General features: G+C 43.3%; 2 protein-coding genes across 4 annotated transcripts; both read left to right on the top strand.

The window, feature by feature from the left end:
* Positions 1–20: 20 nt before the first annotated feature.
* Positions 21–10,471, top strand: CCDC47 (coiled-coil domain containing 47). Of its 2 annotated transcripts, none has more exons than XM_003213037.5 (13): positions 21–175; positions 2,613–2,878; positions 3,000–3,107; positions 3,200–3,374; positions 3,633–3,754; positions 4,366–4,431; positions 5,338–5,439; positions 6,118–6,228; positions 6,802–6,887; positions 7,846–7,904; positions 8,167–8,276; positions 8,444–8,611; positions 8,934–10,471. In XM_003213037.5, the coding sequence occupies exons 2-13, from the start codon at positions 2,618–2,620 to the stop codon at positions 9,012–9,014; spliced, it is 1,449 nt and encodes a 482-aa protein (XP_003213085.1). In that variant the 5' UTR covers positions 21–175; positions 2,613–2,617; the 3' UTR covers positions 9,015–10,471. The 2 variants fall into 2 exon arrangements, with proteins under 2 accessions (XP_003213085.1, XP_010722783.1); XM_010724481.1 differs by lacking the exon at positions 21–175 and adding an exon at positions 182–326.
* Positions 10,472–10,835: 364 nt separating this feature from the next.
* Positions 10,836–21,837, top strand: STRADA (STE20 related adaptor alpha). 2 transcript variants are annotated; one of them, XM_010724477.4, is made up of 13 exons: positions 10,836–10,967; positions 11,038–11,122; positions 12,190–12,247; positions 13,028–13,056; positions 16,494–16,596; positions 17,227–17,348; positions 17,473–17,581; positions 17,709–17,832; positions 18,418–18,589; positions 18,890–18,994; positions 19,248–19,489; positions 19,952–19,994; positions 20,414–21,837. In XM_010724477.4, the coding sequence occupies exons 2-13, from the start codon at positions 11,087–11,089 to the stop codon at positions 20,564–20,566; spliced, it is 1,296 nt and encodes a 431-aa protein (XP_010722779.2). In that variant the 5' UTR covers positions 10,836–10,967; positions 11,038–11,086; the 3' UTR covers positions 20,567–21,837. The 2 variants fall into 2 exon arrangements, with proteins under 2 accessions (XP_010722779.2, XP_010722780.2); XM_010724478.4 differs by having other exon boundaries at positions 10,837–10,967; positions 11,038–11,098.
* The last annotated feature ends 787 nt before the right edge of the window (positions 21,838–22,624 follow it).

Here is a 22,624-nt window from a genome sequence, read left to right as displayed (position 1 = left end):
ATTAGCGGCGTGTGAAGCCGCAGGCGAAGGGCGGGCAACGCGAGGGCCGCCGGCGGCCTCGGGGACGGTGCGTACTGCGCATGCTCTGTTCCCGCTACGCGAAGTACGTAGCGTTGCGCCGTTTGCGGCCGTGGCGGCGGGCAGGGCCTGAGTGGTGCGACGCCGCGTGACTCAGGTAACGCGGCCCGGCTGGGCTCGGCCTCCGCTCTCCCTTCGGTCCCTTCCCGTTACCGATCCGCCGTGCCCTCGGTAGAGGCAATTCGGCCCTGAGAACAGCGGAGCTGCGGCAGTCGGGTTGAGGAATGGGGCTTTAAACGAGGCGAAGGGTAGGGAAGAAGGGCTGTGCGTAGCGAGGGGCTGCTTGCAGCGTGGCTCTCATCCACGTGTGATCCGTTGCGGCGCCGGCGGGGTCAGGGCTGGGTGTTGCGGGCCGCGCCGAGAGCAGGGCTGGGCTGGAGGGAGCCGGGCCTTTGCTGGGAAGGAAGCGGAGTCCCTTCGCTGGGGAAGGCTGTTTTGAACAACCTCAGCAAACGCTCCGGCACGGCACATCCGTGCCGTGCCGGAGCGTGTGCTGAGGTTGTTCAAAAACGAATTTTGTCCTGCTATGTTACCCGTTTATGTAGGTGTGCCTTCAGGGTATGGTCGGAATTCTCGCTGTGAAGCTGCAGGGGTTGTGCTGAGCAGGATGTCTGGTTGTCTAGCTGTTGGTAACCTCTGCGTGGGAATTCTGTCGTAAAGAGCGAAGCAAAAACAGTGCTTTGTTCTTATGTTAAAGTCACGTAAAATCGCGGCATACGCAAACAGTGTGCTAAATTATTTGCAGTACTGTGTCCAGGTTTGGAGTCCACAGTACAGGAAAGACGGAGAGCTGTTGGAGAGGAGCCACAAAGATGATCAGGGGGCTGGAGCACCTCCCTACAAAGACAGGCTGAGGGAGCTGGGCTTCTTCAGCATGGAGAAGAGAAGCTGCGGGGTGACCTCAGTGCAGCCTTCAGTAACTAAAGGAAGCCTACAGACAGGAGGGGAATCAACTCTTGGAAGGAGGAAATAACAGCAGGACAAGGGGAAATGGTTTGAAGTTGAGGGAGGGGAGATTTAGGTTGGATGTCAGGGGGAAGTTGTTTGCTGTGAGAGTGGTGAGGTGCTGGAACAGCTGCCCAGAGAGGCTGTGGATGCCCGTCCATCCCTGGAGGTGTTCAAGGCCAGGTTGGATGGGGCCCTGGGCAGCCTGGGCTGCTCTGAAATGTGGAGGTTGGTGGCCCTGCGTGTGGCAGGGGGTTGGAGCTTCGTGATCCTTGAGCTCCCTTCCAACCCTGGCCATTCTGTGGTTCTGTGTGTGCAAATTCTGTCATAAAGAGCAAAGCAAATAGTGCTTTGTTCTCATGTTAAAGTCACATAAAATCATGGTATATGCAAACAGTGTGCTAAATTAACATCTTGATTTACATTCTTAAGAGCATGCTCATTTGGGTTTTTGCTTGAACTAAAAGCCTTTGGCACAGGAATCGATTTTAGCTGTCCTTGTCATTCATAGCAGTGAGCATGTGGTGCTCAAAGGAGTGCTGGCCCAATTTAGAAACAAATTGTTTCTATTTTGAGCTTTGAAGGGAACGTCTCGTTAACGTGCAAGTTCCCACTCAGATCCGGTTGCAGGAGGAGTCTTACTGCCAAGCCTTTGCAGATGATCATCATAGAACGGCCTGGGTTGAAAAGGACCTCAAAAATCATCTGGCTTCAACCCCCTGCTGTGATAAATACACAGGAGGGTTCTCACTGCCTTCTGTGAGGTCCTTCATTTGGACCTCAGTGATGTAGAGTTGGTGGCAGTGTACAGTCTGAGAGCCTGGGGCTGCTCAAGTAAGAAGATATAGGAAGCTGAGGGCAGAAAACCAAAACCACCAAAAAGAACCCTAACAAATCTCTGCAGGTTCCTGGCAGACATGGGGGAGCTTCGGTCTTGTGAGTCCATTCATTGTGTTGTTTTGGAGACTAGTACAATATCTGTCTGCTTTCTACTTTTTTTTTTTTTTGCATTGATTGTCCAAGAAAATGTCTCTGTGCCTGAACAGAAAAGCAGTGGAATGCCCTGATTCTGGGCATGTAATCTAGAAAGATCACAAATGAGTAGTTTAAGTTACCAGAGCGCTGCTGCTTAAAGTAGATGAATTAAGAACGTTTTAAGATTTACTGCTGTAACACGTGCACACATCTGACTGTGTCCAATTGCTAATTAATGACAACTCTGCACAGCGTGTGTTCTTTGAAATGACTCGGTGACTTTGAGATGCTGTTGGGGAGACATTTTATAGCAGCACATTTCTGTTTCTGGAACTCGTTCATCTCAGCAGCTTGGCCAGATGTGAACTTGCTGCTGCCTCAGCTGCTCCTGCAGAGGGTCTCACACCAAACCTTCCAAGCTTTTCTTGTAGGATTGTTTGCTTTCTTTATACGGAAGATGGCAAGGCAAGGGAGTTTAATTACAGTTGCGCTGGCCTGGTCCCAGCAGTGCTTTGAAGTTGTTTGTGGAAATTGGATATTACTGGAGATGTAATGTAACAGAATTGGTATCTCATAGCATAAGGATTTCATGCAATGTTTTGGATTTTTTGCAGCGAAAATGAAGAATTTATACATTTTCTTTGCTGTCCTGCTTATCCCTTGGAGTTTTTCTTTGGCAAAGTATGATGAATTTGAAGATGGAGATGACATTATGGAATACGATGACAATGACTTTGCTGAATTTGAAGACGTTAATGAAGATGCAGTCACAGAATCCCCTCAGAGGATCATCACTACAGAAGATGATGAGGAAGAAGCCACTGTAGAACTCGAAGGTCAGGATGAGAATCAGGAGGACTTTGATGACACAGATGCACAGGTAATCTCCATCCCTGTGCACTCCCTGACGGTATCTCTGAACCATACTTTCTTGCTGTATGTTTTTGGATTGTGATTGCCAGGCTTTGGATCTTCACAATGCTTATGCTTTTTTCCATCAGGAAGGTGACACTGAGAGTGAGCCTTATGATGATGAGGAGTTTGAAGGCTATGAAGAGAAACCAGATGCATCTCCTGGCAAAAATAAAGACCCCATAACAATAGTTAATGTAAGTATCAATTTTGTTTCTCTTTCTATTTGTGTGTGTCAGTATGCCAATAAAGTTGTACAAACACTAAGACTCCTATTTACTTTCTGCAGGTCCCTGCTCACCTTCAGAACAGCTGGGAGAGTTATTACATGGAGATCCTGATGGTAACAGGTCTTCTTGCTTATATCATGAATTACATCATTGGGAAGAACAAAAACAACCGTTTGGCTCATGCGTGGTTCAATACTCACAGGGAGCTGCTAGAAAGCAATTTTGCTCTTGTTGGTAAGTTCTGTAGTGGCTGGGATGCATTTTCAACTTATTTCATTAGAGCTGCTTGATAGCACTAATGACAGCTCTGGATGTGGATAAATAGTATGCCAGAATTCCAGTGCTGAAATTAGATAATGGTATGGTGGTATACATTATTCAGAAACATCATGGCAATACTGAAGTAATCCAGGAAAACCAATTTTGAAGTCTGTTGTCACCACTTGGTGTATAAATGTGTGAGCAGTTATCTTTCACTCTTGTTTTCTTTAGGGGATGATGGCACTAATAAAGAAGCTACAAGCACTGGGAAACTAAATCAAGAAAATGAACACATTTATAACTTGTGGTGCTCTGGAAGGGTGTGCTGTGAAGGAATGCTCATCCAGCTGAAGGTGAGGATGAGTGTGTTTGTCCCATTGCTTAGTTGTTGCCAGATTTCAGTTTCCATTGCAAGCAACAAGGAGGGCCCAGCTGTGCTCTGTCTCAGGCTGAGGCAAAGTTCTGGATATACACTTGGAAGGGAAACTGGTCAGACAGTCCTGTATTCTGCCCACTAAAGTTGGTTAAAGGAAATACTTAAAGTGTAGAAAACAGGAATGTATGTGCTGAAGAGTCCAGCTGCCATTCAATGGGACTTAAGCAGAGGAATAGATCAGCAGGTGTCTCAGTGAAGTCTAACAAAGACAGTATCCTGCACTGGGATGGACAGTCCCACACATTAGTTCAGCTTATAATTTGAGAGAACAAGGCCCTGAGCAACTCGATCAAATGCAAAATGTGGGCCTGTTTTTGAGCAATATGAGTGGCTTCCAAAGTGTTCATCAAAGCTATGTTCTTCTGTAAAAAAACAAAAAACAACAACAACAAAAAAAAAAACAACAAAAAAAACCCACTGACTTAAAACTGCCCTGTTCTTCCTTAATTTCCACTACTATCTGCCAATGAAGATCTTCATTCTAAGTATATCTATCAATATTCTGAGTTGAAAATCTTGTGTTTCTAGTTTCTCAAGAGACAAGACCTACTGAACGTTCTTGCACGCATGATGAGGCCAGCTTGTGACCAAGTGGTACGTACTCACCCCTTCAGGTTAGCTGTGAATGGATGCCTTCCTTTGGTGTGGTTGTGCTGCTTTTTGTTGTACTGATAGCCCACAAGTTCACTGCTGGGTATCTTTGCATAGAGTTCTGCACTTTACAGCTCAGTATCTCATGGAACAATCTGCAAGAATTAATCATGTTTCTTTTCTGACAGTAAAATGCAAACTGGTGATGACAGCATTTTGTCTCTGTGGATTTTATTGAGTAGTTTGCAAAGTCTGTCATGTTTCAAGACCTCATCTTGATAAAATGTGGTTTTACAATCTGAAATAATTGTTTCTTTGCTGGTTCAGTCAACCAGAACAGAGCTGTTTTAATGCATACCCTGGCATGCATGTTCTGATTTGTAAAGTCATTGTTTGCCTTATCCCTTGCACTCGGAGATGAGGGGAATTTCTAACCACAGAAATGCCAAGAAATTACGTTTTGTTATAACAGTAGCTTTGTGTGCTGTGAACACTTTTTCTGTGTATCTATAATTGTATTTGCTTACATCCATTAAAAATACTGAATTCAGGTGTGGGCAGATGCTCATGAGCAATGGATGTCTGCTCCACAAAGGAGGCTTACAGCTCTTCTGTCATTATCGTCACTGTTGTTATGATGTAGCATAATACTGGAACTGAATGCTCAAAAAAAAAATTAAAAGCTACCTTTCCCTAAGACACACTGAGAAATTCTAATTTAACACCCTTTATCTCAGCTGTGTATGGCCTTCCTTCTGCTTTGTTCTTTGTGGTAACGAAATAAGAATCAAAATGTCAGTCAAACACTGAAGGAGCAGGAATGGAGACAGGGGTCTCCTTTTGGCAGGTGGTATGAAGGCAGAGTGCATTTAGAAATCTGATCAAGGTTAAATGCTTTCTGCCCTGCAGCAAATAAAAGTAACAATGAATGATGACGATATGGACACCTACGTGTTTGCTGTTGGAACGAGAAAAGCACTGGTGCGACTTCAGAAAGAGATGCAGGACCTGGTACGTGCACTCACACTGGAATAACAAGATAGAAGTTCTTGCATCCTATTTTTTGAACCTGTTTGTTTAGGAGGAGGTTGGAGTATGCTGTCAGGATATATGCACGTCTCATTTCACCCTGTGTAATTTGCACAAAAGACTTGGTTAAGGATTGAAAAGTAAACTTAATTAGTGATACTTGATGTGGAAAATTTTGGATCATGTTTTACCTGAATACAGGAAAGCTTCCCAAATATTCAAGCTTTGAAGCTTGCAAAGAATCCAGTAATAAAAACCAGTGATTTGCAAATCTCTCTTAATGTCCCAAATAACAGCACTGAGGTGTGGTTTGGCAGGATACAAGTAGTTTAGTTGTTGTATCAAACAAAATACGCCAAATGCATTAATCCACTTCAGATGTTCTGGCGTGGATGTGTTACAGTTGTTTCATTTTTTCCTTGAAGTGCTCACTATTGAAGGGAAATACTGACTTAGGCTACATGCATTGATACTGCATGCTGTACTTCACGTTTGAAATGTCCTCAGCCAGGCAGAATGACTGAATTAATCCATTCTCTTGTTGTTTCTTATCAGGTACTTTTGGGGGTCCTGTTCTGATTGAACAGTTTGCTGTGTTAAGCTGTTTGCATGCTTGTATTATTATTATTATTTTTTCCTCTGTTCCTCTGTTTGCATTAGAGTGAGTTCTGTAGTGATAAACCCAAGTCTGGTGCAAAGTATGGGCTTCCAGATTCCCTGGCTATCTTGTCGGAGATGGGGGAGGTCACAGAGGGAATGATGGACGCAAAGGTAATCCTGGGTGAAGTGTGCAAATACTCCTTGGTGCTCCTGGCTCTTGAAGCCTGTACAAAAATTCTGACCTTAATCACCTTTAAAAATCACAATAGAACTATATGGCCCTAGTGAGATCTAGAAAAATCAAGACCTTAAAGAAACATAAGGGCTGGAAGAAGGGTGTAGTTGTCACTTTGTTGTTTTTACATAGCGACTGTTAGTCTAACCTATGAACTGAGGACTTGAAACTTCCTTTCAAAGCTTGCAAGTTAGTTCAAGCCAGATGAAAGGAGGGCATTAGTCTGCCCATGAGCCCTCAGTGCTAAAGTTGTTGTTAGATGAAATGGCAAATCCCAAATGAGAATTAAATATGTAGTAACTCCTGCATTGCTTATGTTGATTCCAGGCATTGAGGCCCATTCTTGCAATGGCTAAAAAACCTGATAGTTTAAATTGTGGTGTCGTTGTGGCAAGCAGAGCACAAACCTTTTCTGAGTGATATGTGGACATCCTGACAAGTCAGTATGGAGCGTGTAGGTGGATGAAGGTGTTGGTGATAGGAAAAACTAATGCCAGTTTCCCTTTCAGATGATACATTTCCTCACGCACTATGCTGACAAGATCGAGTCCGTCCAATTCTCGGACCAGTTCTCCGGTCCAAAACTTATGCAAGAGTACGTATAAAGCTTCATCTCCTCTTCCAGTAGCTGTTGTAACACAGCACAAAGGCTGACAAACTTGTCTGCAGAATGCACATAAACTGGGAGCAAAGGTGAAACAGCTGAATAAATACACTCCTAGTACTTCCAGATGCTGCATTAACGTATAAGTTGAAGGTGTTGTATTGTCTTAAATATTTATTTTTGTGTGCTCGTTATTCTATAGCTTGGGCAGTTCCCAATCTTAGATAATGCCTGGCTGATACAGTGTACACAGCTGCATGGAAAACAATTGAGTAATCCCACTATAGGTGTACAAGAGTTCAGGAGTAAATAACGCTGCAGGAGGAGTGGTTGAAAAAGCACATATTCATCCAGATACTATCTGAATGCACTGAGGGCTCAGTTTGGGCAAGGTCTGCAGTTTAAAAGACAAAAAACGAAAAACAAAAAACCTGCTTAGGTGCTGTTGTTCCAGTTAATGTTACAAAATTACACAGATGCAGTATGTTTTGTTTCTCTGAGCCTTGTCTTGGGGTACTTTCCACTGCTGCCTCACAGTTACCAAGCAGTGGGCGCTTTATTGTACCATCGTAATCACCATGGAGGCTTTTGCAAGGGTGTGGTTTGCTCACAGGCATTAAATAAATGATCCATATCAAAACTTGAAACTGACTTCTAAAAAAGGAATGTACTTCGATTTAATTATAAGGCAAGACAGTATCTTGTACTGAAATGGCTAAGCTTTGAAGGCTCTGTGAAATGTAGGTTTGACTTTGTTGCATTAGAATCCTGAACTGAGTAAAATAGTTCAGGAGTCTGGGTAGTCTGAAACTTAAATGTATTTATTTTAATCTTGTGTGTACTTTGCAAGTGTCTCTTGGTTCTTCATATGATTCCCTGACAGTGGCAGATATTTTGTGTGCCCATGTTTATTCTTCACTCATTTCAATAACTTTTTCTTTCCTACCAGGGAGGGTCAGCTTACAAAACTGCCCGAAACTAAAAAGACACTTTTGTTTACATTTAATGGTAAGAGAACTGCATGTGTGTTTGTGTGTGCGTGCTGATGTGCTTTATCTCTGCTAGTCTTATGCTCGAGTTTCTTCACCTGAAGATGATGTTACAAATGCCTTCATTGCATGTAAACAGGATTGCTGATTGATTAGCCAGTAAATAGAAGGCAGTGGACAAGAATATCTTTTTACTGTTCACGCCATTAATGAAAGAGAATTACAGCCAATAGAAAAATCCTGACAATGTCTCTGAGTTAACAGGGAACTCTCTGTTTTAGTGCCTGGTTCAGGCAATACTTCCCCGAAGGATATGGAGTCTTTGCTGCCTCTGATGAGCATGGTTATCTACTCTATCGACAAAGCAAAGAAGTTCCGTCTGAACAGAGAAGTAAGTATATGCTTTGTGCCTTCTGAAAATCATATGAACTCCAAATGTTAACATTGGATTCTTAACCTTAAAGGCAAGAGTCTTATCTTTCCAGTATAACTCCACAGGTACTCCACTCTGCTCACGGGGGATCTCTGTTAACTGTCTTTGCTTTTCTATTTGAAAAGGGTAAGCAGAAAGCTGATAAGAACAGGGCCCGTGTGGAGGAGAACTTCCTTAAACTGACTCACGTGCAGAGACAGGAAGCCGCTCAGTCCCGTCGAGAGGAGAAGAAACGAGCAGAGAAGGAGCGAATCATGAATGAGGAGGATCCAGAAAAACAGCGTCGGCTGGAGGTGAGGTGGATTTTTCAGACTGTTACACACTATTGGCACATTTCTCCTGCAGTATTTCCAGGGCTGCCTGTAGGCATTACCAGCAGCAGTGCTGGTGCTCATTTCTTATTTCGGTGGAAGGCATCCTACACTTTCAGTGTATGCTCTCCTACTTTCTGAAATGAGTGAAGGCTGTCAATGGGGAACCAGCTTACCTGGTCAGAGATGTGACCCCAAGCACAGTACTGAAGGTTGCTTCTTTGTCCTGCTTTTCTGAAACGGCAAGCTTGTTCTTGGACTAGATCACTGATGCTCATTGGGATCTCTGTATCCTTTCCTACAGGAAGCTGCGTTGCGGCGTGAACAGAAGAAACTTGAGAAGAAGCAGATGAAGATGAAGCAAATCAAAGTGAAAGCTATGTGATTTCACTGTGAGACGCCTGTCTCATCGCCACCTGCAGAATTTGAATTCACGGGGTGCAGAGATCTACTTAACTCCATAGTCCTACAATTCTTTGAACACTACTAGCCATTAAGGGAAATGTTCCCTGCATTGGTGTTACTTACTTAAGTATTACAGCAACATTGCAGGTTTGTGTACAGAGCTTTGTCTCAGCAGTTTTATTCCAGGTGGTATAAATTTTTTGCTACTTGTCTGTTTGGAAAAAAAAATGCAATATTCTTGAATGCTCTTTGTCATTTATTCCTCAGAAATGTGATTGTAAACATGTCCATGTGTGCTGGTAACATTAATGCTTTGGTTTTAAAATTTGGTTTTAGCTATTAGGAAGGAAGGGAAGATTTCTTAAATTAAGGGGAGGAAAACTGCACAACAAGCATTTAGTGTGCATTTATTTGCATCAAGCTTTTAAAGGCACAAAACTTAAAGCCTTCCATACACAATATGGATACTTCAGGGATGTAAGCCCAGTAGAACAGAAATTATTTTTCTTTTATTTATGAATAAGGTACTGGTTCACTTGTAGGCATGATAGGTAACATAGATGGTTAGATACCAGGGAATGGAGTATGTGAGCATCGTTTCCTACTTGTGGTTTTGAATGCTACGACCTTAATACAATGTAAAATTGTAATTCAGCATCGTGTTTCTTTAGGAGTACATGGTGAGTTGAGCAGCTTCAACTAGCCTTCCTGGAATATTTTAACTGTAAAAACTTGCCTCAAGAGCATTTCTCTTGGTCTTAGCAGCTGCTGCCTAATTCACTTCAGCAAGAAGCTAGATTCGGTGAAGTATCTGCAATTGCCAATTTCTCCAAGGAAGTGAAAACGTTCCAGAGGATGTCTCGTCTTGTCTGATAAGCAGTCATTTCAGGTTTTTGAATATAAGGGGGGGCAGTGAATGCCCTTGTGCAAGCACTTCACTGAAAGAGCTCTGCATTTTATAAATGCTTCCAGTCCACAAGGCATTATATTGTTGCTGTGACAGACTTCTTACAATTTTGTGGGGAAACAGTGTCTTGCATTTTCTTGTTCAATGATTTGTGCAAACTTTGTTCTTAGGCAATAAGAATGATCTGCTGTTGAAACAGCACTTGCTTAAAGCTCTTGTTCCAGCGTGGGGTACTTCACATGGATTTAAATGCAAAAGTCTGTAACCTGATACATGCAAGTATGTGAAATTTTATAATGGTTGGTAAAGTTAATTTAAAAACAAAACTAAGGTAGATTATGTGAAACTTTAGCACTATTTAGCTTTAAAGATTTAATATGATTGTGTTTCAAAAAGTTCTTTGAAAAGAAATATGGTTTGTGCTCTCTTGAAGAAGCGGACAGCTTTCCCCAAGTCCCACGGCAGCTAATTTTGTAATTTGAACATTCAATGAACTACCTAATGAAGAGTAAAGGATCACTGAAACACTCCACCTGTCTTCTTTGCTTTGGACTCCATGTTCTTCTCAGCTAATGGCACCTCAAAATCTGAGGTGCCCTGAGGAGGGCTCAGTGTATGTTTTGTGTTTGAGTAGTGTTTTTTTCAGGCACTACAACTAATGTTACCTCAGCAGGGATGTGGGGACAGTGATGTGAATCAGCCCGCGGGTTGAGAGGTAGGTGTGGAGTAAAGGCCAGCAGCCAGAGCAAAACGTATCGTTCGATATAGTACTAATGGAGGCTTTACCTCTTGGAACAAAGCACCGTTCCGCTGTGTTGCGGAGCAACCGTGCTGACAGACTTCGACCACTCCCTGAGGAGAGCCAACATGGCGGCGCCCTCTGATTCCCGCCCTTCTCATGCGCGCGCGCGGGCCTGCGAGACGACGTCATAGACGCGCGCCGAGACGTCCTGCGTCACGTGTTTGCGTGCTGACGTCACACGCAGCGTCTTTACCGGTGCGAGGCGGGCGCAGCCTGAGGAGAAGGTGAGGGCCGGGGGCTGTGGGAGGCGCGGGTGGGGCCGGGCCGGGGGAACCAAACGCTCTCGTCCCTTAGGTTGCCGTTCATTGCGTGAGCTGCGTGAGGTAGCGCGATCGCGGAGTCCATGTCTTTTCTTGTAAGTAAACCCGAACGGATTAGGGTGAGTGTTAAACGGCGTCCAGCTCTCCTCAGCCGGTAAACCGGGCCGCGGCCTGCTCGGGGCCGTATGGAAAGCACCGCGCCTGGGTCACGGGAACCGCGCTAAAAGCCGCGTTAAAACCCCGCTGCAGGCGGTGCGAAGCGTTCGGGACGAGGGTAGCTGGGGAAGGCCCGGCACCGCCTGTGCGGCTCCGCCCGTGCGCTCTCCGAACCGAACATTTGGGAAACCGAACGGCGGCGCTGTTAATTCCGCGTTTTAAAGTGTCAAACAATCGGCGTCACGTGAGAAAAGCACTTCTAACGGCTTACAGCGCAGCGGCTGTGATCGCTGTGTGATGTCCGGTCACCGTCACCCACGGAGCGCTGCTTTCCAGGACCGCCCTTGCTTGCATTGAACGACACAATCCGTTTTCTCCTTTTTTTATTGCCGCGTTCTGACACTGGACTGTTTGTGATTGCTTAACACTAACCTGGCAGTCAGCATTGCAAGCCTAAAGCTGCACTTTCTACTCTCTGTTCCTCATTTCTTTGAATCATGGAGTCAAATAGAATGGTACAAGTGTATCTCTGCACCAACAATGCTTGCTCTGACATTTAAGCATGAGTTCTGGAAGAGAACAGCACTTCTGCGATATTTGTTTTAATTTTGCACCTAGATAGTATGTAGCCAAAATGCTCAGAGATGTTGTCTCTTCGTAAGAACACTAATTTTTGCAACCAAGTGTATCTTTATACAAGGGAGCACAGCATGCGTATTATTTTTGCTCTGTGTGCATGTGTGAAAGCTCTTGTTTGAATAATCTAACATTAACCTTATTGCAAGTGCATGCCATTCAGGAGATGCAATGACATGTGTGTGCTTGCTGCATGCGTGCTGTCCTAGTAGCAAACAAAACCAAAATCCTTGTGCATAGCGAGGTGGTTGTAACTAATAGGTTACAGACACAGTAATGCTGTTGAAGCGTGTTGTGAAGTGATTCTGCTTTTGTTTAGGGGTGTGGGAGGGAAGGGAAGTGGTTTGTCTCTAAAGGAAGTAACCAATTATTGGGGGGATTTCTTTTCTCTTAGCGGTGGGTGTCCGAAAAGTTCATTGTTGAGGGCTTGAGGGAGTTCGAACTATTTGGAGGTAAGTTTTCCTCTCATTAAGTGACCTTTCTAGAAGTGCTTTATTGTAGCCTTATTGTAGCCCCAGGTCTGTTAATTTGGGAGAAAATATCTATCTAGCAGTAAAAGAGGTGGATACATCTGGTTGTAGCACCAAATCTGGTTGTTCAGGCTGATTAGCAATGTAAAGTTAACACAGAAACACCCAACGAGTCATTTGGAGATCAGTTCCACGTTGATGGCTGTTCTGTTTGCAGACACTGCAGTCTGGATTTCTTAGCCTAACCACTTGTGGGCAAAAGTAAAACACAGAGGTTTGAGAAGGTAAATGGAGTAAAAATGAGTTTGAAACTGTTATGATGGCTCCTCAGCATTGCCTGTATGAGAGCTGATTGGTTTCTGGTCTGCTTTGTGTGCAACAAGCAGAGTATTCTGCTAGGATGCAGAAATCTTGATGGTGATTTAGTATAGGAAAGATGTGTCTATAGGTCTTTGAGCTTCTACTTCAAATAAATAAACATTAGATGATTTGTTCTCTATTCAAGCTAAATATCATTTCTTAAGTATCAGTTTGCTTCTATGCTGAATATAAACAGCAGCACTACTGAATCCCTTTGATTCCCATTCTTGTGCGACTGTAGCAGCCTTATCTGTTAATAATATTTGTGTAAGAATATATATTTGTAGCTATTTGGTGTCAATAAGTATCATGTGGGGTCATGCACTCAGTTATGTTCCAACTCTATTTTGAATGGGACTCTGTTGAACACAACTTGGTGAACAATGAATTTCTTTACTCCAGAGCAGCCTCCGGGTGACTCTAGGAGAAAAGTAAGTGGCGTTTGCAGGCTGTGGTGCTGTGGTTCATTGCATGGAGATTACCCTTGTGGAAGTTTGATTTATTTTTTTCCTTTTTACCTTAGTTCTATTACTTCATCTCTATACGTAGCTCTGCAAGTGTGGAGATGGGTTTCACCCTGGCACGGAGGTTTTGGTGTATGGTTTGCAAACTTTGTGACTGGTCTGGAAGTTGGAGCTTCTTCTCTTGGATTAGTGGTAGGGGTTGGTCCCCCACCCACCCACCCACCCGAGTTTTGGGATTATGAAGATCTGATTTTTGAGTGATGCTGATCTCTGAACTGTTCCAGAATAAATGGAAGAAGTTAGCTTGCAAGACTTCTGAAAACAGCCCTAATTTATTATTATTTTGCCCTTCTAAATCATATTCCCTTCTGAACGCATTGATTTTGATTTCCTTTATTTCCTCTAGAGAGCAGTTACATCAGGAATGTGTAATTTTCAGTCTGAGCTGACTTGACCTCCCATTGCGTGGTTGTCTTCAGAGCCAATTTTCTGCTCACACACACACAGTTTTGCCTCCTAAAAATTAAAGCCATTTGTGAATGTGGAATTTCTGCTCAAAACCATACAGCCAAACAGAGATGCTGAGAACTTTGTCTTTGCTTTTTGTTCTGCAGACCCTGATGGCACAGCACAGTTCATGATGAGCATTGCTCAGAGAATAACATATTTTATGGCAAGATATATCTCTAAATTATTGCCCACCTGCTCACACCACATTTATAGATCTGTGTGCAGCTGTTGCTTTAGTTTAAGCTAATTACTAACAGGAATTAAGTGTGATTTGATTGTAACTGTGTCAGTTCAGGCTGCTGCTAATTAATTTTGTATCACTATCTGTAATTTACTGGCACAAAGCTGAAAATACACAGCACATGGAATGTTTCATGTAAAGTCATGTACATTCACATCTTATGCTATACTGGGAGAACACTGAGATGAGCATCTGTATCGTTTTTGTTAAAGTACTCAGATTTTTGAACATAGAAGGGGGACTGGTGATTATTTTTCTTTTTACAGCAAAATGAAAGCTTTCTTTTTCTCACATGGTTCTACAGAAGGGCAAACAATAGGGGAAGGGACTGGATGGAATGAAGGAATAAGGAGGTGATGAGAAAGGCAGCAGAACAAAAACAAGGTTCCTCCTTTCTGCTTCAGATGAATGTGATTTGGCAAAGGCAGATCTTTGCTAGCATCACAAAACTCATTTTCACATGGCATTAATAACAGTAGTTATCTTAGATGAATTTCATCAAACTTATTTCCAGTTAAAACCTGAGCAACGAGGCTGAAAGCTGTCTATTCATGAAAGTCATGCCATAAAGCAAGTTACATGTGACTTCATTTTGCAGCTGCTTTTGCTTTTAACCATACACCAAAAGCTGTCCTGTGTGAAACCACCAAGGAGTGTTGTTTTTTTTTTCCAGTATTTCATAAGTGACATTTCAGTTTAACTTTCTTTTTTTCCACCTCTTATCCCATGTTGATAATTTTCTGGTGGACTCCTTTTGCATTAACTCTCAGCTGTTGTCACTGCTAACATGAGAACAGGTGAGTGAGGATCGCTGATGAAGACCTCTAAAAAGAGAGTTTACATTCTTTTTTTTTTTTTTTTTTTCCATTGCTGTTGAAACAGCCTGAACCATGACTGAGATCTATTTAATTTTTGCATCTGTTTTGTTGGCTTATGCTCTATCTGGAGTGGACTTGAATAAAGCAAACCACTTACATACTGCTGAGTGTTTCACCTGCTGCCATTGCTCCATAATGCTGCTATCAGAGCCTTCTGCTTTCACTTCCTTGGTGGTGCCTTTTTGCTTCAGAGGTTTCCATCTGCCTGTGTATCAAGTCTTGACGTTGACAGGACTGTGTGAAATTGGTGGAAGAAATAATTAATGATGCAGTGAAGTCAGAACTGACAAGAATCTTTACCACAGGTTTGAGATAGGCAGTAATTTTCCATTCGGTGTCCACAGCCAGGCTGCAGCACTGTGTGGTGCTGTGGCTGGAATGAAGGTTTTAGAACTGTTGAGATTGGAGGGGTTGGTTACCCTGGAACAGACACCAGCTGAGTTGCTGTGCTGCAGTTGTTTGAGCTGAAATTGCATCGTAGCACTGTTCACAAAACTGAGTTTCACCTTTGCCCATAACTGAAATTAACACTTGTTTTGAAGGTGGACACAGAGAGGTGAAATGTTCTTCGGAATCAGCTGCAAAGCTGGAAGTTAGGAAGCCTGACTTGTAGCTTACCCCCAGGGTATGCTTAGGGACAGCTGAAAGCTTCTCAGGAGCTGAACCCTCAGACTGAACCAAAGGTGATTTATGGTAAATGATGCCTGGGCTTGTGCACTACATTTACCCTTTCCTGAGTGTTGAGCAGGGCATGTCACTGTGCTGGGAATAAAAGAGTTTTCACTGTCACTGTAGGAAAATGCACGAGCCCTTTGTATTTCATACGCCATAAGAAAAGGTCTGATAAAGGGCATTTGCAATTGATGAAGGAGGTGGAAGAAATGAGCTGTGCTTCCAAATGTCAGCAGGAGTTAATGTGCTGGAAATGGGAGATAACTAAATCTGCTGTTAGACACCAAATCAATTTGGATCCCCATTAGGATGCACTCCTTGTGACTTTGGGAATTCAAGGGAGCTGCAAGGTACAGAGGAACTTGCAGGAGCCTTGCAGTTTGTCTCACACAGAACGCTGCTGGGAAAGAAGTGTGTAAATAAAGCAGGTGGCTTCATATTAGAAGCAGCAAAGAAAAGCTGGCAGGTTTGAGAGTGCTGATTCCCTGCGTGATGTGAGGTCTTTTTTTTTCTTTTTTTTTTTTTTTCCTCCTGTAAGCACTAATACTTGGCAGCTGAATTTTTGCTTTCATTTGGAGCTTTATTTTTCATGCTGACCTTCATACCTTCTCTCTGACTTGATTCATCACTTTTACATGCAGCTCGGTAGCTTCAGCTGTGCTGATCTTAATGCAGCGAGCACCAAAGCCCCAGCATCAGGCAGGAGTGCTGAGTGCCACAGGGCAGCATACTGGAGATGTTCTGTGCTTCCACGGCCTTTGCTCAGGCAAGAATTTAATAAAGAAAGATAGTTACTACAAAGCAGTGCTTAAACTGTTCAGGGGAACAGTAATTGGCCTTGTCCAAATATTTCAATGTAGCTTAAAGTGAGTAAACATTTTGTAGTTACATGTTTAAAACACAGATGTCTGGACCTTCTGAAATGAGGCATCTCCTGGATTTCAATTGACATTTAGCTGTTCAGTATTATTTTAACAGCGGTTAAATTAGCTTCTCTTGTTTCAGTTGTTTTATTGAGTGCGTATGATAATATCAGGAGCAGATGATTTTTACCAGCATGTGATCTTTTTTTCTTCTGAGCTGACTTTATTTTTTCTCCCCAGACAAATGAGGCGAGCTCCGAGTCGATAGCTTCATCCCATAAAAGGGACACCATGAGCAACTTCCTCCCAGACAGCAGCTGTTATGAGTTGCTCACTATCATAGGTAATATTACTGCTGGGGTGGAGGAGTGGAAGTCTGTTTTACAGAGGGGAAAAAAAAAAAAAAAAAAAACCTGCGGATTTATTGTTCTTGTTGATGAGTTGCTTGGTTTTGTTTTTTTTTTTTTTGCCATTAGAACACTCTTCCTCTGTGTAACCTGGTCTAGGGAGCCTGCTTTGCAGGGGGGTTGGGCTTGATAATCTCTAGATGTTCCTTCCAGCCCCTACAATTCTGTGATTCTATGATTCCTTTTTGATTTTAAAATCACTTTGATAAAACAGATGCTTATTCTAAAGGCTTGCAATGGAAGGTGGTGAATTAAGAGTGCTGAATATGAAGTACAAAGTCAGCAGAAGGACCCTGAATCTTGTCCCTGTCCTTGGAGGGGCTGTGGCTGAATCATTTCTGCCTCAGTTGTGAGCTTGAAAGACTGGATAATGTTAACTTACCAGCTAGGATTGATGGGATACATGCCAAGGGAGTTGACTTCTGATGGAACAATTACTTTCTTTCACTCACATGGCCATAAATAGTTTGAGTATAAAGGTTATTTAAGGGCCAAGGATTGGAGGAGTTCTTTAGAACTGTGTGCTTCCAGAAATATTACTGAAGCTTGAATGCCTTTTATTTCAGGCAGAGGCTTTGAAGACTTGATGGTTGTAAACCTGGCCAGGTATAAACCCTCAGGGGAGTATGTCACTGTCAGAAGAGTTAACCTGGAAGCCTGCACCAATGAAATGGTCACATTCTTGCAGGTAACACATACCTAGTAATGCCATAGGGTAAGTTTAGGAGAGAACAGATGATAAGAACAGTGCTTATCAATACTGTATTCATATTTTTGCATTTGCTGAATCAAAATATCTTTTTTGCTTTCAGGGGGAACTTCATGTTTCCAAGCTCTTCAACCACCCTAACATTGTGCCATACAAAGCAACATTCATAGCTGACAATGAGCTATGGGTAGTGACATCTTTCATGGCCTATGGTAAGTAAGAGGATGTATTTTTATTCTGACCAGCATGTCCTGTAAAATGAATTTTAAGAGGTGTTACATCTCTATTGAAACATCCTTGTTATTCTGACCAATGAAGAGATGATTTGTTTCATTTCAGGTTCTGCAAAAGATCTAATCTGTACCCATTTTATGGATGGGATGAGTGAATTGGCTATTGCATATATTCTCCAAGGAGTATTGAAAGCACTTGACTACATCCACCATATGGGCTATGTACATAGGTAAAAAAATAAAAATAATAGAAGTGTTGCTGGAACAAACTTACCTCTGTACCCTGAAGGCCAGTGTCTGTGTGAAGTCAGGACAGCCATGTTGGCAGGCAGACTTGCTAAGGCTCTGAATTGAGACTGACAGTGTGGGGAGATTTGTCCTGAGTCCTCCAGTCTTGCATTTTTTCTTGCCACAGAAACATTCTTTGGGGAAAGGGCAAAGTGGGTGAATTGAGTCCTGTTGATGTATGCAGTTTTGCACAGTATTCAGCGTGGCCGTTAGGAATCTCTTGATAAGTCTTTCTATCAGTGCTCGTTAAGGTTGGATCTTTTAAAAATCTCTTCCTTAGATTACTGTTTCCACCCTTTAGCATATTTTTCCTTTCCTCTGGTACTATCCTTTCATTGTGAAACTATATTTTAAACACTGAACGTCCTGGGTTATCAGTGGTTGGTCCTGTTATGGTATGTACTGTCAAAGTTGTCAGGTAAATCCTGTGTGGCATACTTCTATGCTAGCAGCATTCCTAGGGATGCTGCAAGGAACATAATCCTTTGGGGACAGAGAACCTGACTGATCTTTATTGTTCTTTTAAGGAGTGTGAAAGCCAGCCATATCCTCATTTCTGTAGATGGGAAGGTGTACCTCTCTGGCCTGAGAAGTAACCTGAGTATGATTAACCATGGGCAGCGCCTCAAAGTCGTTCATGACTTTCCCAAATACAGCATCAAAGTCCTACCTTGGCTCAGCCCTGAAGTCTTGCAGCAGGTGTGTTTAAAAAGCAACTACTGCTTGTGCTCAGTAGTACATCTTATCTCTGCATAACTTCCTGAGGTTTTAGGGTACGTTCTGGGAAAAGTAAAACCAACAGCCGCAGTGTTGCTTTTGCTCATGATGAGCATCTTACTCTGTACTTTTTACCTTAAAATACCCACAACAACAGACCAATCCTATATGTGAGTTATCTAATTTCTGCTGAAATCATTTGTTTGTTCTTCTATACTGCAAATCATGGGCATCACCTGTCTGCATTGCAAGCCTACCATTTTTATTTCCCTTTTCTTCTAGAATCTTCAGGGATATGATGCAAAATCTGACATCTACAGCATAGGGATAACAGCTTGTGAGCTGGCAAATGGACATGTACCATTTAAAGACATGCCTTCCACTCAGGTAAGGTTTAAAGGCACATCTTTCACTCTTTCAGCTCAGCATGCAGAACTGCGTTTCAGCTCTGGGTTGTGGAGACGGGAGGGTGCCTGAATTCCTCTCTCATTGCTGCTTTTTCTAGAGAACTGCAGTGCTTCTGTATTGAGGCTTTGGTGTCAGAATGGTAACATCCAAGTGCTGAGGACATGAGAAATCTACTGAGAATTTTTAATTGTTGTTTGTGTGTATGTGGGATGTCGATGTCCTTCGCTTCCAGATGCTCTTAGAAAAGCTGAACGGAACTGTTCCCTGCCTGCTGGACACCACCACAATTCCTGCTGATGAGCTGACTATGAAAACCTCTCGTTCAAGTGCAAACTATGGGCTGGGTGAGAGCATGGCTGTTAGCAATGTGAGAGCAGCCAACGGAGAGTCAACCCTGCACCCTTATCTTCGGACCTTCTCCACCTGCTTCCATAACTTTGTAGGGCAGTGCCTTCAGCGGAATCCAGACTTCAGGTAAAGCCAGGCCAAAGCTGCTCTTCACGGGCCTGCTACAAGCATAGTTTTTGTGCTGAATAAACCACGAGAGCTAGGAAAGGTTGTTTGCAGTTTTTCCAAAACCATAGCTAAGTGAGCTATGTCAAGTATGTGCAACAAGAGCAGCATTAATGTCTTGAGGCACTTCTCTTAAGAGTTCATAGCTACAATTTGCAACCTCCTTTGGGAAATAGAGTGGGGGAGTCCTGCCCTGGCCTTACACTGCCCCTTGTGCTCATCGGACCACACCATCAGCTGCTAAGAGCGTGTTTTCTGCTGGGTTAGTGTGGTGAATCTTCATGGAGTCAGGGTGCCAGAGCTGATGCAAGGGAGGGGATGGGTGGGACGGGGTTGTGATGACAGAACGACTTGAGCATCTTGAAAGGTCAAAGTGCACTGACTAGTTCTCTTCTCTTGTTTTATTTGAACTTCCTTCTGCAGGCCAAGTGCGGGTGCTCTGCTTAATCATCCCTTTTTCAAGCAGGTAAGGAGATCATTTCATGCACGGATACAGAACAGTGGCTTCTCTGCAGTCATTACCTGACAGTGTCACCAAAGCTGAGGGTGGGAATTTTGAGCTGCTGAATTTTCTGGGAGCTGAAATGATTAATTTAGCTTGATGATTAGCAGCAGTGCAGGTTAGTGAGCCTTGCATTCTCTAGGAAGGTGGGAGGGCTGTTCTCTGGGAGCATGATGTGGCTCTTCCAGCAGCTCCCTCTCTTGTGACACTTCAGCTTCTCTTACCCTCAGAATCACACAAGCATTACTGGAATGACTGCAAAGCACCGTCCTGTTACAAGATGCAGATTGTGCATCTCTCAGGGCAGACAGGAGGATGCTTGTCTTACTTGCTGCCATCCTATATGAAGAAGCACTTAGAGCTGGGCTCTTTTTTCCATGCAGATCAAGCGCCGTGCTTCTGAAGCACTCCCTGAACTGCTGCGCCCCGTCACACCAATCACTAACTTTGAAGGAACTCGACCCCAGGATCCTAGTGGCATTTTTGGGCTGGTGTCAAACCTGGAGCAGCTGGATGTGGATGACTGGGAATTCTAGAAAAACAGAGACTATACTTGGTTCTGGAGGACATTGTAATTTATTGTTCCTGTTCATAAAAGGTGATGAATGTTACACATAGAAGAGTTTACAGGTCCTTGGGAAGGAACTTCAGCTGCCTGTTTACTTGGAAAGAAGCCTGGAAACAAATGGACAGACCAGAGCTGTGGAGAATTCTGGTTGGTGCAGTGCTCCATATCCCAGTTCTTTCAGCTGAGCACCAGGAGAACACTACAACGGATTGAGTGAATCTGTTCAGTTATGGTCTCTTTCCCTGTGTTTCTAAAAACGAGTGGCTTCCTTGTATCACAGGTGAAGGCTGCATGACTATTGTTTTATTTTTATTTTTTTTAAAGGGTGCCTTAGAGTTAAGAAGGGGAGGAAAGCAATTCTTAGTTTGGGGCATTTTCTTAGAGCTAGTCAGATTTATGTTACAGTGTTGTTACTGGATAACTTCTGAGGGTGGGGAAAGGAGTGCATTCTTAAGCTTGGTCACTTCTTTATGGGGGAAAACAAGAAACAGAAGATAACCTGATGCTGTCGTGGGCACATCCACTGCACTGGGCGTTCCTCTGCAGTACTGAGCTGTGCTCCAGTTCTGAAGAGAGCTTTTAAGATTCCTCTCAGCTGAGGCAGCGTGCTCTGAGCTCCAGGTCAGATGGCATCCCCACCTCTCCTCCCATGGCTGCCTGGGTCATCAGATTCTAGTGTGTAATTCTGTGCATGTACCAGCTTTTCTAACCTCCCAGAGCGCATCCAGCTCAGCCTTCTGTTAGCTGGGCTGCTTTCACAGCATGAAATATTCATACCAGCCTGTTCTCAGTGACTTGGTATGAAGGAAAAGTAATTTTCACACAAAATCCTCTTATTCACAACACCTCTTTGAATGTTATGTACAGAATAATCTTAAGCCCTCTCTTACCATTGCTGTACCATCATCCCTGAATGAATGACAGATTTTAAAAAATCCTTTGCTTACTTTTCACACAGCTTCCCTTGATCCCTGGCTGTGGCAGCTCTCCCCCAGCCCACAGCATTTGGTTTTGGAGGTGTGTTTAAGGCTTTTCAGTTTGACCTTTCCAAGGACTGTGGGTGCTGGAGCTCTTTCCATTCTCAAACGAAGCACTGAGACTCCAGTCCTGTAAGTGTGGTTGATGGGAGAGTGGTGCTGACAAGAGGTCCTTCTTGTGTTTGTAAACTACTTGAACCCAGATAAAGTTTGTTACTCTAGTTTTTTGCCAAAACAAATAAAATATTTCTGAAGTTTGTAAGCCTGCTGTTTCTGCAGAGTGACAGAGGAGTGATCACAGCCGTGATGCCACCAGCTTTGCAAGCTTATACTCTTCTCAATTCCAGACTTAGGAGGTTGCATTTTGCAGTTCAGCCTACTATGAAGTTTGCTTGCAAAAATTCTCATCCCTGGACAGAGATGGTTACTGGTACTTGCAGCAAGGGAAAAATAATAAAGAGAAGTACCAATAACAGCACAAAACCTTGGGGACAGTGTTTGGGATGTGTTGCAGCTGCTGGCTTTCCTCCCCAAGGGATGATTCCACATCACCCACTGAAGTTCTAAAGCCTGATTGATGTGACTTTTAGCTCTTGACTTCTAGCAACTAAGAGGCAGCAGAACAGACAGGAGGGAATATGCTCCTCTGAGCTGTAATAAATCACAACTAACTGCAGAAGTCTGGCTTACTTCCCAAACAGCATTTCCAGAGTGACAGATGAACTTGGTGCAAGCGACTAGTTTTCTAGTTTTCATTTCTCTCTTTCTGCATTCAACATAGTGATCATATTTTATGGACTTAAATTAAAGTTAGAGATTACTTCCTCTAACTTCAGGATAGTTTTTTATGCTTCCAGAGCTAGCTGGCAGGACACAAGCAGGATAATTGCCACATGAGGAGTAAAATAAATGACAACACCTTGTCAAAAGTAACTGAATGGAGTTCAATCCCTCCCTCCCCAGGCCCTTGTGTGGTCCTACAGATGGCACAGAGAACAACTCTCTGCTTACCCGTTCTGTCCTGTGCCTTCACAGAGCAGCAAATGAAG

This window comes from Meleagris gallopavo, chromosome 29, assembly GCF_905368555.1.
Source record: "Meleagris gallopavo chromosome 29, MGAL_WU_HG_1.1, whole genome shotgun sequence".
NCBI lineage: Eukaryota > Metazoa > Chordata > Aves > Galliformes > Phasianidae > Meleagris > Meleagris gallopavo.
The sequence above is the reverse complement of the archived record's forward strand: the minus strand, read 5'-3'. Positions and strand labels throughout refer to the sequence as shown.